The 13,995-nt window shown below is 36.3% G+C and overlaps 1 protein-coding gene across 1 annotated transcript in view; it reads right to left on the bottom strand.

Moving 5' to 3' along the window:
• NKAIN3 (sodium/potassium transporting ATPase interacting 3) overlaps positions 1 to 13,995 on the bottom strand; it is a 390,601-nt gene that overhangs the window by 207,299 nt on the left and 169,307 nt on the right. Inside the window, exon 4 of the mRNA XM_033203651.1 lies at positions 13,114 to 13,311. Within this exon, the coding sequence (XP_033059542.1) occupies positions 13,114 to 13,311 (198 nt within the window). The remainder of the gene's footprint in view (positions 1 to 13,113; positions 13,312 to 13,995) is intronic.

The following is a 13,995-nucleotide window of genomic DNA, read 5'->3' as shown; positions in this document are numbered from 1 at the left end:
TGTAATTTTTAAAACAATTACTTTGTGTTTTCATTGTTTTACAGGTTATAGAAAAAAGAATGTGATTACCTATGTCTTTACTGATACTACTAGAGTGTTAGGGTTTGAGGAAGCATTTGAGAATCTCCAGGGACCATATATTAAGTGAAGAATTCCAAGTTTCTTGTATATTTCTGAATAATGTGCAGATATGAAATAAACCATGTTCTCAAAAATTCATATTGGGATTCTTGTGAATTCTTTTGGATAATTCTGTCTCTAATTTCCCTTTCCCAGTCAGTCATTGCAATGGGGACTATTCTGACTGAAAGAGCAAGAGAGGGGATTTCATTATCTCAAGTAGGTAACTAAGTTTAAAACATATATATGTACCTAAAATATGTTAAGAGCAAGAATGGTGTCATGATTCATCATGTGTCCACATCTAAACTCATTTACTCTGTCAACCCAGCTCTTTCTCCCAGCTGCTCTGTGGATATAAATTCCCCTGCCTTTCTTGGGAGTGCAGGCTGTCCACACAGTGTCCTTCACCTCCCTTGTCATTAAGGGACCAGTCTCAGTAATATTTGTGGATCTGTCCTTTGATTTATATTTCCATTAATACCTCATAATTTTTCCTAAAACTTTTCCAGTATTTCCAAAAGTGTTTATCTTAGATGATTGGTTGGAAATGCAGTTATACTTTTAATTATAAAAATATTTTTAAAGTTTAATTTTGAAGTAATTTCAGACTTACTAAAAATTTAAAAAAATAATGTAATGAATTGTTGTATACCCTTCACCCATATTCCTCAAGTGTTAGCATCTTATACAGCCACAGTATAATTATAAAAATCAGGAAATTAATGTTGACACAATACTATTGTCTAATCCACAGATCTTAAACAGCTTTCTCAACAGTTGTCTCATTAATGTCTGTGTTTTGGTGTAGAGTCACAAGTTTTATTAGTTGTCATGTTTCCTCAGTCTCTTTTAATCTGGCAGAGTCTCTCACTTTGTTTTCCATGAGTTTTTGTTTTGTTTTGTTTTGTTTTGTTTCTTTAACGGCAGGGTTTCTCAGGAATTTTTATATGTTAATTCACCTAGTGAATCTCCAAGAAGTGGCATAACATGATGCTAGTCAAACTTATGTCATTGTGAAGTCCTTCTTGAGGCTGAATTTCTGAGACATGTATTTCCAGGACACTCTGGGGAGAATGGCTCCAGGCTTTCTAGGAATATCCTAACACCTGTTTCTACATATCTGATCCACTCTGCACATGCCATTCAGAATAGCCTCCTTACTTCAGGATTCCATATATGTCATTTACCTGTTTACAAACAGAAACATAGCTCCTTATTTGACTTACTGCAAAGGCTGAAGGCCTTCACTTGGCATTCAAGCCCCTTGAGGATTATCCTCAACCTTTCTTTCCATCTTTAGCCACTACTTCTGTGCATAAACCCTTTGCTCAAGCCAAAGGGCACTGCACTTATTATTCCTCTGATTTCTTATTTTTATTTTTTTGCTAATGCTGTTCCTTCTGTATAGAATTCCTTTTCCTTTCTCCCCATCCAAGAGTGAACGCCTTAGATGGAAGTAAAATATCACAACTTTCCTAAACACTACTTCCTTCTATGAGTTCTCATGGCATTGAGAAATTAAGTTTAGAACTCTCATTTTCTGTCCTAAGTTATGGCACTTTGACTGCCGGCTTCATCTCCCCTAGTAGGCTGGAAGGTACAGCAGGAAGGACCATGTAAATTCAACCTTGCTTAGTTGATCTCCATCCTTGCATCTCTGAGCTCTCAGCATCATGCTCTTACAGAGTAGGGGCTTCTGAATATGTTTCTCTGAATGAATGAAACAGCCTGTTTCCATTTAGAAAGAATATAAAAAGTGATATAAAATTTTCTTAATGAAATTTATACAAATGTGCTAATTTCAAGTGACATGGAAATATATTTGAATGAACTCTTGTTATTATGAAAAGCTACTATTTTCCATCTAATAGTTACTCTAACCTAAGGCTAAAATTGAAAAATCTGCCAACATCTGAATGACATTAAATTATCCCAAGTAATGCACCAAAAAATTAGCTTTCTTGCCTCTAATATTTCCATAAGCCCTCAGTCATAATGTTTGATTGATTAATTATTAAATGGATCTCAGATTTTCTATATTAATGACTTTTGTGTTAGTTAAGATTTCTAATTAAGTTTTTCATTTCTCTGATGAAAGAATATTTAAGTCTACTAAATGTTATAACTCACGTTTGCATTTAATAATCAATATTTAGAAGATTATTTGAAACTAGTATGGCAGTAATAATTTATGAAGACCCACAAACATGTCTGTCTGGGGTAATCATGAGCATCAGGGCTCAAGAGACTGAATTCTGTTGTTTAGTGATGGCATAAAATTTGTGGTTGGGATAACTGATTGACATACAGAAAAAAAATACTAATCATATGCATACTGTTATGGAGAGTGCTATGGTATAAGAGGAATATAAGCTTTAAATTTTCACATGCTTTAAATTGTTAAATCCCATGGATGCTATGGACAAATGATAGATAACCATAATATTGGATTTATGTAAGACTAGACATCTGCGTAAGAGCTATCAATTGTTATCTGTAACCTAGATGTTTCCAAAAGATGAACATATGGTGCTATGTAGATAAAATACACAGTGGATTGCCTAAATTCCTCTTAGAATTTATTGGTGGGAAGGTGAAGGTTAACTAAATTTAAATTTTAGTTCTGAAAATTTTGCCAAATATTGTACATATGTCTGTAACAGGCACAGATATTAAGAGTAAACATATGATAGAATATTATTCAGCCATAAAAGGGAAGTTCTGATACATGCTATGTGGCTGAATCTTAAAAGTATGTGCTAAGTGAAAGAAGCCAAACTCAAAAGACCACATTATGTGGTTTCATATCCTGTAGAGGCAAGTCTATAGAGACAGAAATTAGATTAGTAGCTGCTTAGAGCTGGGGAGGAAGAAGGCATAGGTTGTGATAGCTAAGGGGTCATGCTTTCTTTCCAAGATGATAATTATGTCTTAAAATTGACCGTGGTGATGATTGCACATATCTGTGAGTAGACTGAAAGCTATTGAATTGTACACTTTAAAGTGATGAATTGTATGGTATGTGAATTATGTTTCAGTAAGTCTGACAAAAATGTATACACATTTCACCAAGACAGTATATTGCATAGACACGAATACGGAGAATGAAATTACTTAAAATCACAGCTCACTAAATGGACAGTTCCAAGCCCCAACAATTTGACTGACCAGGTATACTCTGGCTTCTGAACACAAACGTTTCTGCCAAAGCCCTCTGAATATTTTTGGCATGGAAATTCTCTCACAACCATAAACCCTTCTCAATATTGTGATGATCCAATAAATGATTACTTGGGTGAGTGGAACTTTAGATAAACTGTTGCTTTACTTTTCTGAGAATGGAACTGAATACAGAGACCAGAGATGGTGTATGGGGAGTAACTCAATCTAAATCTTTAATAGTTCTATCTAGCCCTTAGAAACAGCTCAAAATGTGGTATGAGCAGAAGCCATTTACTTTATATAAAAATAGATTTTCTGGTAAAAGGGTAATTCTGGGAGACTTTTGGGACAGAAGAGGTTGGTCATAATTTCTTTCTTCTTACCAGACCCTGGAAAGCCCTAGTAAGCAAAAAAGAAAAAAAAAAAGAGTCCAATATATTTAGCATTTGACAAACGTTGAAATAATCTGTTAAAAAAATAAACAACCACCAGAAAGGCGGGTGAGACACGTTTTCAAGGGTGAGAGGAAACATTTTTAACTATTCGCCAATCTTTTGACTATTAGATGTAATTGTACTTTTATTTTTATTTTCTAATAGTGGAGCTGCAATTAAATCCCATCAGCCCAACAGGAGACGCATAGCTTTACAGATCTGACAGAGTTTACCTCCAAACTTTGCAAGGTGTTGCAGGGAGAAGTCCTCTTTTCACGACGAGGAATTGTCTGCCTGGGTTTGAGGTCCATCTTCACTTACAAGCTGTGGGATCTTCGGCACATTTTTTAACTTCTCCATGTGTCTCAGTTTTCACACAAGTAAAATGACAATAATAACACTACCCTCATGGGTCATTTTGAGAATTAAGTGAGTTCATATTTGAAAAGCACAGAGAGCAGCTCCAAGAGCATGCTGAGTTTATTAAATAAATGCAAATGTTAACACAGAAATTAAAAAAAAATTTCTAACTATATTTAGTTTTGGAGAGGTACAATTAAAAGTAATTGGGACATATTTCAAAAGTTCAGTTTCACCTATCTTTTGATTTACATTCTTACACTCTGTGAGCATGTTACTGAAGCAGCAATAGTACTGTCTGCTCTGATGTTGTGCAATTTATTCTATAAGCCAATGAACAGAGAGCCACACAGCCTTTGGAGAACAAAGATTCTATAGGATACCTTGTGGTCTAATATTACTTTTTACCCTTCTCTATTGAGTTTTAATTTATCATTAAGCTGAATGTGTCTGATATGAAGGGCAGAGAACAGTGACAAATGTTGATGTGAACAGAAAGATACAATGCAAGAGGCAAAGGGATGATGAAAAAACAATTCTCATAGGACCCCAGCTCCGACCATGGTGACAACCTCCAAAGGTTTGTTAAAGAATGAGACTTGTCACCTATCAGATATGAGGGAGAATATATTGACAGTGAGGATTCAAGACAATATATGTGTAAAATTAGCTGCAAAGAGAAATCAGTAAGGTGAGTTTAAAAAATCTTTTCCAAGTTTGGAGATTAGGATTTTTCTACTAGTCATAAAAATGAGCTCCTTTATGTGTGTGTGTATGTGTGTGTGTGTTAATCAACATGAGCATATGAATCCATGTTTACCAATAAATAACTAACACTGAAAATTAAAAAGGAGCTTAAATTGAATATTGTTATTATTGACTTATTAACCCCAGAACTGGGCAGTCCACTAAAATGAAATATTTTATAATAACTAAGATTTATGAGTGCCTCTAAATGATCAAATAAAAATTATGAGATTAGGATTGGTTGATCATTTAAGAAAAGTAACTATAACATCTCTTCTACTGTTCTATAAAAATCAAATATACAAATATGAAAATTAAATAGTATTTAATTATGGTTTAAAATTAGTATTTAATTATGATGTAAAATATCATATATTGTGTAAAAACATTTTTTGGGAAGGCATATCCATAATTCTAAATCTTTTTGTATCTAAACTTTCTTCCTGGATCATGTACTTGAATCATAAAAAAGCTGTTTCATGTTTTACATATGGTCTTAAAAATTAACATAGTTATTATTTTCTATTCATCAAGTTGATGTACTATAAATTGTTATACTATGCCTTTAGTTGCATATATGTATACATATCCGGATTTGCTATTATAAATAACACTGAAATGAAAACAATGCAGGTAGCTATTTCTTTCTGTTGAATTATTTTCTTAGAAGAAAGTCCATTGAGTAGGGTTACAGGACCAAAAATTATGGGCATTTTAATAGTCTGTGAGACAAAGACTGCCTCTACAAATAAATGAATTGCAATTCTATTTAGCACTATCTTTAATGCTAAATTACAATCCTATTTTTGAATTGTAATTCTAATTCTATTTAGAATTACAATTGTAATTCTATTTTTGAATTACAATTCTACAAATAAATTACAATTCTATTTAGCATTATCTTTACAGATTGCTAAATTAGTGAAAATAATTTTTCAAAGTTAACTTGCATGCATCAGGTTAGTATCAATAATTATATTTTATAACAAACTGTTTACAATTTGGATGTTTTTCTCTTATGTGAGCACATTTGTTCATACTCTTCATTGAATTAATTACTAAATCTTCATGGTTTTAGTACTCATTTAAATGAGCTCATTGTGTATTATGAATAATGACTCTTTCTTTGCCACATGTGATACAAATATTAAAGTTACTTTTAAATTTCAGTTTTGTAAGCTTTCATGTTTCAGATGTTCGGGTGCTAAATGAGTAAAATACAGCATTGTAGAATGACATTAATTGATAATAGAGATTATTTAAAGCAGAAATATTTTATTCACATTCTCCAGCAGAAAAAGGAAATGCTAAACTGTGTGTGTGTGCGTGCGTGTGTGTGTGTGTGTGTGTGCAGCCTCTTTAAATCTGTGGTATTAAATTCCCAGAGTAAGAATGTAATTTAAAAATGCCTAAAATATAGTGCTTAGAATTTAACTAGACATAGTTTTTAATTTTCACCAGAAACTATTTTGAAATTCCCCTACTGGAAGCAAAGCAACTAAGGTAGTCTAAACTTGTTAAAATAACTCTCTAAATAAAGAACATGTGGAAGAAGAAATTCAAAGATAGAGTTACAATCTTGGAGCAGATTGACTGTCCTTTTTCCTATAGTTAGGTATCCTCACCAATCCAAAGAAATTGCCTCTGCTTCAGAAATAATTTGACAGTATGTTTTCTGGATAGTTTTTATCAAATGGTATAAAATAAAATCAAGACATAGCCTCATTAAATTACTTCAAATTTTAAAAAAATTTATGTACTTTGTGTTTTGTAAATCTAAAATCCAGAAAATGTATACAACAATTTACTCAATAACTATGAAAGAGTGGCCACTCTGAACTCAGTACAGCTCTAGGTAATAGGGATGGGAGATAAATAAGAAGTTAAAGAGTAGCTTTTAGGAGCATACTGTAGGCTGTTGACAGGCTACTGAAATCTTTGTTCCACTGTAATAAATTCTGATACTTTTTCATGAAAATATGAGAATATATTCAGTTCAATAAATGCTCTTGTGAGGTATAGGTAGGAAAGAATTCTGGGAAACCAGATTGAGGAAAATACATACGTATTAAGTAAAAATTCAGCCCTCCTAATAGGGATTTATGATTGCTGTGTCTCACGAAGATCACAGGAATTATGCTCTCATGCAGGAAACAGGTGTCAGGTGTGGGATTAAAGAAATGAGAATTCAGTAGATGGAGTGCCACCAGAATGGAGCCCTTTGGCCTTCTAAACAAGGACCAGCCTAAATAGGATAAGGACAAGCACAGAGCAATGTAACAATAACATTTGTAATAGCAATGCAAAACTAACATGTATTGAGTGCTTCTGTGCTATGCACTGCACAGAACATTTTACTGACATTCTCTTAACTTCCTAGATGAAGAGCATCTTCACTCTGGCTCCTACATCTTGTCCATGCATTCACTCCTGCTAGTTTTTGCTCAATAGATTCCTTTTGTGTTCACCCATTTCGGACTTTGGAGTCTCTTGTTTGTTGATCATTCACTCATTCAACAAATGTTTATGTGCCATTACTGCGCTAGTTACTGAAACCACAGATATGAACAAGTGAAAAAAGAACACAATTCTATCCTGCAAGAAGCTTTCCTTCTGGTAGATAGAATAAAGACACAATGATTACAGTGCGCTTAGGAGTCAGGGCATCTAGTACAGCCTGAGGGAGTGAGTGGGGGAGGAATAGGAAATGCTCTCAGTAACACACACACACACGCACACAGAGTTTTGTAGTATAACATTGTGTATAATAGCAATATGACATATGATTGTAATACATACTATCTATATATTATACTATAGTATATATATACACACATAGACATGTTATGTATACATCTGAAGTTATTTTCATACTTGGATAGTGTCCAAATGTCCGTCAATATATTTAATAGGAGAGTATTAAATAAACAATGATACACTGAGTGCTGGTATGGAAATAGTTACAAAACACATAATAATAAAAGGAAGGGCTCAGAAGAGTGCATATCATACTCTAGCTTATGTGGGGAGCAAATAAGAATATATAGTTACATTTTCTTGCATTTGCATAAAGGCACTTTGGACTCATATGCACAAAAATAAATAAAAAAGAGTAAAACCGGATGCCTGTTGGAGAGCAGAGATGGGAGAACCAGGCATATGGGACCCAAAGGCGGTACAGAGGTTTTAATGTATACATTTTTATGTTTTCGAACCAAGTAAGTGTATTAACTATTTAGCAAAATTAAATTACCTTATCCTGAGGTGTTTTGGGGGAAGATGTCTGGTAGGAGCCAGGTGGATAAGGAGCCCAGTTGGGGTAGGAGGGAGAATGGACTTGGGGGAGAACCCATTCCATGCAGGCTGCTGCCCGAGGAAGGCGCAGGAAGGGTTCTTTTGCTGAATGCCAGAAGGAGAGGGTGGGAGTCAGGCTGGCGCAGGTCACGAGGGCCTCCCTTGCACAGCAGGGAATTTAGATTTCATCCTGAAGGTGATGAGAATCACTGAAGGGTGAGCGGAAGGAAAGTGATCAGATTTGCGCTTTGTGACCATCTTACGGGGAGCAGGAAGCATGCATGACGTGTAGGGCAAAACTTGGTGGGGAAGATTATTTAGGAGGTTACTGACCAGCTTCAGGCGAGAAGTGATGAGCATATGAACAGAGACGGGCAGTGGGCACAGAGCGGAGGACTCATCATCCCATGGCCGGACTCTGCTTGTCTTTGACTTCTCAACTCCAGCATGGATTGCATTTTGCTGCTCCCCCCAATACCATCTGCGACCTTTCTAAGGATTCCGCGCTGATTTTCATCTTGGTGTTGCTGACAATTTGCAGGAACTCTTCTTCAGGATTTGGTGACTTCAGGACAACAAGAACCTTCTCTGGGCCTAGCACTCTCCCTGTCGTTCTCAGCCTGAAAGCCCTGGGAGGAAGCAGGTGGCGCCCCATGCCGCCTCGCAGGGACAGAGGCGCAGGCAGGAGCTGGGGGCCTCTGTGCCAAGGCACAGGCGGTGGCGAGTGGGGATACTTCCTGAGCCCCAAGCAACAGCCTGGTAAGGAACCCCGCTCGTCGTCGCCTTTCTGAGTTCAGTTGTTGTATTCGTTTCCGTCAAGCATATACACAGTCTGTAGAATGCTTATGAAACAGAGCTGACTTTTCTTCCAGTTCCAAGCTCCACTCAGGCGGGGCACTTGCTCAAGCTGTACTCACAAAGGAGCTGTGTCAGTGGTCAAAGCAATCAAATACTTCCCTCTCATTCGATGGAGAGTCCCTCCCTGAAACCACCTTCCTGGCCACCTCCATTAGTCCCTCCTCTAGGTTACTGCAGACATTCCTATGCCTCCAGTAATTAAAGGGGTAACTCCCTGCAGCAGAGTCCCCGAGCCCCTGCCCTTTCTCCAAGCTGCTCCTCTGTTTGCTTGGTTGTTGCCCACGCCCCTCTGGCTGTTAAATACTGCTACCGTCACTCCTGTTTTTCAGTAATAAGGTAAACATTTCGGCACATATTGGGCAACAAGAAGGATTCTCCTGAATCAAATGCTTAAGAAGCACAATTCTGGCCGGGTGCAGTGGCTCACACCTGTAATCTCACTACTTTGGGAGGCTTAGGCGGGTGGATCACCTGAGGTCAGGAATTCAAGACCAGCAAGGCCAAATGGTGAAATCGTCTTTACTAAAAATACAAAAAATTAGCTGGAGGTGGTGGCGTGCGCCTGTAGTTCCAGCTACTCTGGAGGCTGAGGCAAGAGAGTCACTTGAACCTGGGAAGCAGAGGTTGCAGTGAGCTGAGATTGTGCCATTGCACTCCAGCCTGAGCAACAAGAGCAAAACCCCATCTCAAAAAAAAAAAAAAAAAAAAAAAAAAAAAAAAAAAGGCACAGTTCTAATAAGTAAACATAATCATATAAAATAAGTGACAAACAAAAGAAACCCATACAAAAATCAATCACACCACCAATACATAATTGGATACTTGTCAAACAATTTCATGATCTATTTTACTTTAATATAAAAAGGTAAAATATTAAAAATCTTGTCCTGCAGGTGTGTTACAAGAAAAGTCAGTGAGCAGCAACTAATCTTTTATTTCTCAAAGGCTGAAGAGTATAGAGCTATGTGTGCAAGGTGGTAGCTTTGAATGTTTACTAAAATAACACGTGGAGAAATTCACTTATAAGTGACAAGTATACTTCTAGGTGGCAGCACATACAGTTTATTTAGATTGCTCTTTAGGGAATATTTTTATGTGACACTCCAGCTCCTTATCAAATAAATACTTGCTGTTCATTTGAACTGGAGTTACTATGGGGAAATGACTTTTGGATTCCACAGCATTCTGCTGCATTATAAAGGTCTGGCCATGCCATCATTCCACAAAATGGTTAGCAATTTGCTACAATATTTTTTTAAATGAGAGTAATCTGTCCACATATGAAAGATTTTAGAAAAACATTTTCATTATTTAAGATGATTAATAAAAACTGTAAGTATCTAGTATACGATAGTAGAGTTCTTTTATAACTTAAAATAACCTACATATTTTTAGAAGAAAATTTGCCTCCACATTTTTTCAAGACAAAAATTTAAACATATATATTTTGTCACAACTTTATATGTAATGGCTACATTAAAAAAGGATCAGAGAATAAGAAAAGACTGATAAGCATATATTGACAAGTGACTGTATATTATATTTATACCTGCAAATGTGATTGTAGAAACTTAGAATGATCAGATTCCCTGTTACATGTCTGAAAGGAAATTCCTTGCCATCAAGGTGCAATCCCTTTCTTTGAATTTAGTGTCAAATTTGCCTTTCTTTGAACTAGAACCCTAAAAGATCTTTGATTTTTGTTTTATTCAGATCTTTAGTCTTTCTAGAAGATTGTAATTCAAATGTGCTCTAAAACATCATTTTAAAACTTGAGACATGCAAATTAAAGAACAGTAACTAGTAGACTGAGTAAATGAGGTAAGATCACCACATTGGTGGCCCTAGAAGAGCCATGCCTCCTTGTCTTCTCACCTTTTGATAGCCCCCTCTCACATTGACTACAGGCTGGGTCATAGATTTGCTGTAGCCAATGAAGTAATAGCAAGCATTACTCAAGTAGAGGCTTGATAAATGCTTGCATGTTGGCTTTTTCTTTTATTATTCAGCTACCTTGTTGCCTGAGAATGTCATTTTTTAAAAAATTTATTATTATTATTATTATACTTTAAGTTCTAGGGTACATGTGCACAACGTGCAGGTTTATTACGTATGTATACTTGTGCCATGTTGGTGTGCTGCACCCATCAACTCGTCAGCACCCATCAACTCGTCATTTACATCAGGTATAACTCCCAATGCAATCCCTCTCCCCTCCCCCCTCCCCATAATAGGCCCCAGTGGGTGATGTTCCCCTTCCCGAGTCCAAGTGATCTCATTGTTCAATTCCCACCTATGAGTGAGAACATGCGGTGTTTGGTTTTCTGTTCTTGTGATAGTTTGCTGAGAATGACGGTTTCCAGCTGCATCCATGTCCCTACAAAAGACACGAACTCATCCTTTTTTATGGCTGCATAGTATTCCGTGGTGTATATGTGCCACATTTTCTTAATCCAATCTGTCACTGATGGACATTTGGGTTGATTCCAAGTCTTTGCTATTGTGAATAGTGCTGCAATAAACATACATGTGCATGTGTCTTTATAGCAGCATGATTTATAATCCTTTGGGTATATACCCAATAATGGGATGACTGGGTTCTTATACAGCAGTAACAGAGAAACAGAGAGCCAAATCATGAATGAACTTCCATTCACAATTGCTTCAAAGAGAATAAAATACCTAGGAATCCAACTTACAAGGGATGTAAAGGACCTCTTCAAGGAGAACTACAAACCACTGCTCAGTGAAATAAAAGAGGACACAAACAAATGGAAGAACATACCATGCTCATGGATAGGAAGAATCAATATCGTGAAAATGGCCATAGTGCCCAAGGTAATTTATAGATTCAATGCCATCCCCATCAAGCTACCAATGACTTTCTTCACAGAACTGGAAAAAACTACTTTAAAGGTTTTTTTCTTTTTAAGAAAGAGAAGCCATATACGTGTGCAGGAGAATGGGGCCAACAACCAGCACCAGAGATGTGAGTGAGGCCTCTTTGGACATTCCAGTCTTAGCAGAGCTCCAGATTGACAGGCTCACATCAGTGACCCTAGTCAATATTGTGTGGAGTTTATATGAGTGACTTTATCTAATACCATATAAAGCAGAAGAACTACCTGGCTGAGATGTGCCCAAATTCCTAATGCACAGAAGTCTAAGCAATAAATTAATATTGTTTTAAGCAATTGTATTTTGGAGTGGTTTGTTACATAGTAGTAGATAATGAATATAGTAAGTGATAGCAAGGATTTCTTAAATATTTTTCTATAATTAATTCCAAGGTACTTTCTTCATTGACATACCACTGATATTTCTGCTATCTACTTATTTACTAATGATTCTGTGTCTCTTATTCCTACTAAGCTAACCAGTTGAACAGAACTGAGATGGTTGGTTTATGTGAATGGTGGGTTGAGAATGGTTTTATTGGAATATTGACTCAAACTAAATGATAAGTCCTGTTTGGACCTCAAAGGAACATTGTTCTTGATGATGTTATACATCCTTAAATTAATTCCACTCCTCATTGTGGTCAAACTGTGAGTGGGGCAGTCTGGTAGAAGAAAATTACTTTTAAGGAGTCCCTTGCACATAAACGTTCTATGGACTAATCACATCATTTCCTTCTCATTTCTGTATATGGAATTGTATTCTGATGCCAGATTTTAGGCACTAAAATGCAAAGAGTCTCTAGTGGGATTTGTTTGTTAAGGAATTAATGAAATGTCAGGTTGATTAGACTGAGCAAACCATTGGCTGTGGGTGTTTCCATGCTTCTTTCTCTGGAACTTTAGTAGAAGAATGCATTAGCAGAAGAGCCTGAGGCAGCTAAGTGAAAAGGGACTACTTCTGGTGGATGGTGATACTATTTCATTGAATAGTGTGGATTGTATCGCAAGTTAGAAATGATAGTCACTAACTGCTTCTAAATACAAAATGTCTAGATACCAAGAGAAAAAAGGTGTAACCTGCCATCAGGTATAACTAGTGGTACCATAATTGCTGCTATTTCTGTTGAATGTTCTCTGTGTGCTTACCTGAGGCATTTTCTATTAGGTAGCTGTGGAGAAAAAAATGCCAAGAAAGAAGAGTTCTGATTAGATAATGACACAAAAGTGACACTTACAGAGAGTAGTATTTGGACAGCACTGTGGATGACCTCCAGGTACTGGAAGTCAACGATGCAGCCTGTGACAGAGACATACGTGTAATCATCCATCGTACCATGGGCTGAGGGAGGCAGCACTCTTCTGACACAACCAGGCCCATGTTCTCTCCACCATGACCGATGTACAGAGATATTGAATGTCATTAGATCGGTGTCCTAGGTGGGTAGGAGACAAAATAGCAAAATGAGAAAATTGTATTACATCACGTCTTTGACTTTGACCCTAGGAAGAATTCAGGGTGGATGAAATTGCTACAATGATTTCAATTTCAAGTGAAAAGTAACAAAAGATAAAACCTCAAGTGGCTGCATGTATTATATGCCTAAATTATTGGGTTATAATTGTTAAATGTGGAGATACAATCCTTTGATTAATATTAACATTTTAAAGGTAACACATTTAAAAAATCCAGAGATGAGATCTTCCATACACTTTTATTTAAAAATAATTTCTACCTTGAAACTTTTTGGCTGCATTTTCTTGTTGTTGCATCATGAACATCACTATCATGGGATAAATATTGTTGAATGCTTTATGGCATGGTAGATGTTGTTCTAAGTGAATTTCACATATTATATTCTTGAATGTTCATGTGGGTACTTTAATGATCAACCTAATTTATAGCAGGCTGAATAATTGTCTCCACCAATGACACTTAGCTTCTAATCCCTGGAACCTGTGAATTTTACCTTATATGGCAATAAAGCACTGTGCAGATGTGATTAAATTAAGGATCATGAGACGGGGAGGTGATCATGGATTATCTGAGTGGACCCTAAATGTAATCGTGTGTATTCTTATAAGAGGGAGGCAGAGAGAGATTAGACATAAGGAAGAAG

Source organism: Trachypithecus francoisi, unplaced genomic scaffold, assembly GCF_009764315.1.
Source record: "Trachypithecus francoisi isolate TF-2019V2 unplaced genomic scaffold, Tfra_2.0 Lachesis_group7, whole genome shotgun sequence".
NCBI lineage: Eukaryota > Metazoa > Chordata > Mammalia > Primates > Cercopithecidae > Trachypithecus > Trachypithecus francoisi.
Note: the sequence above shows the minus strand (reverse complement) of the source record. Positions and strands in the feature narration are given on the sequence as shown.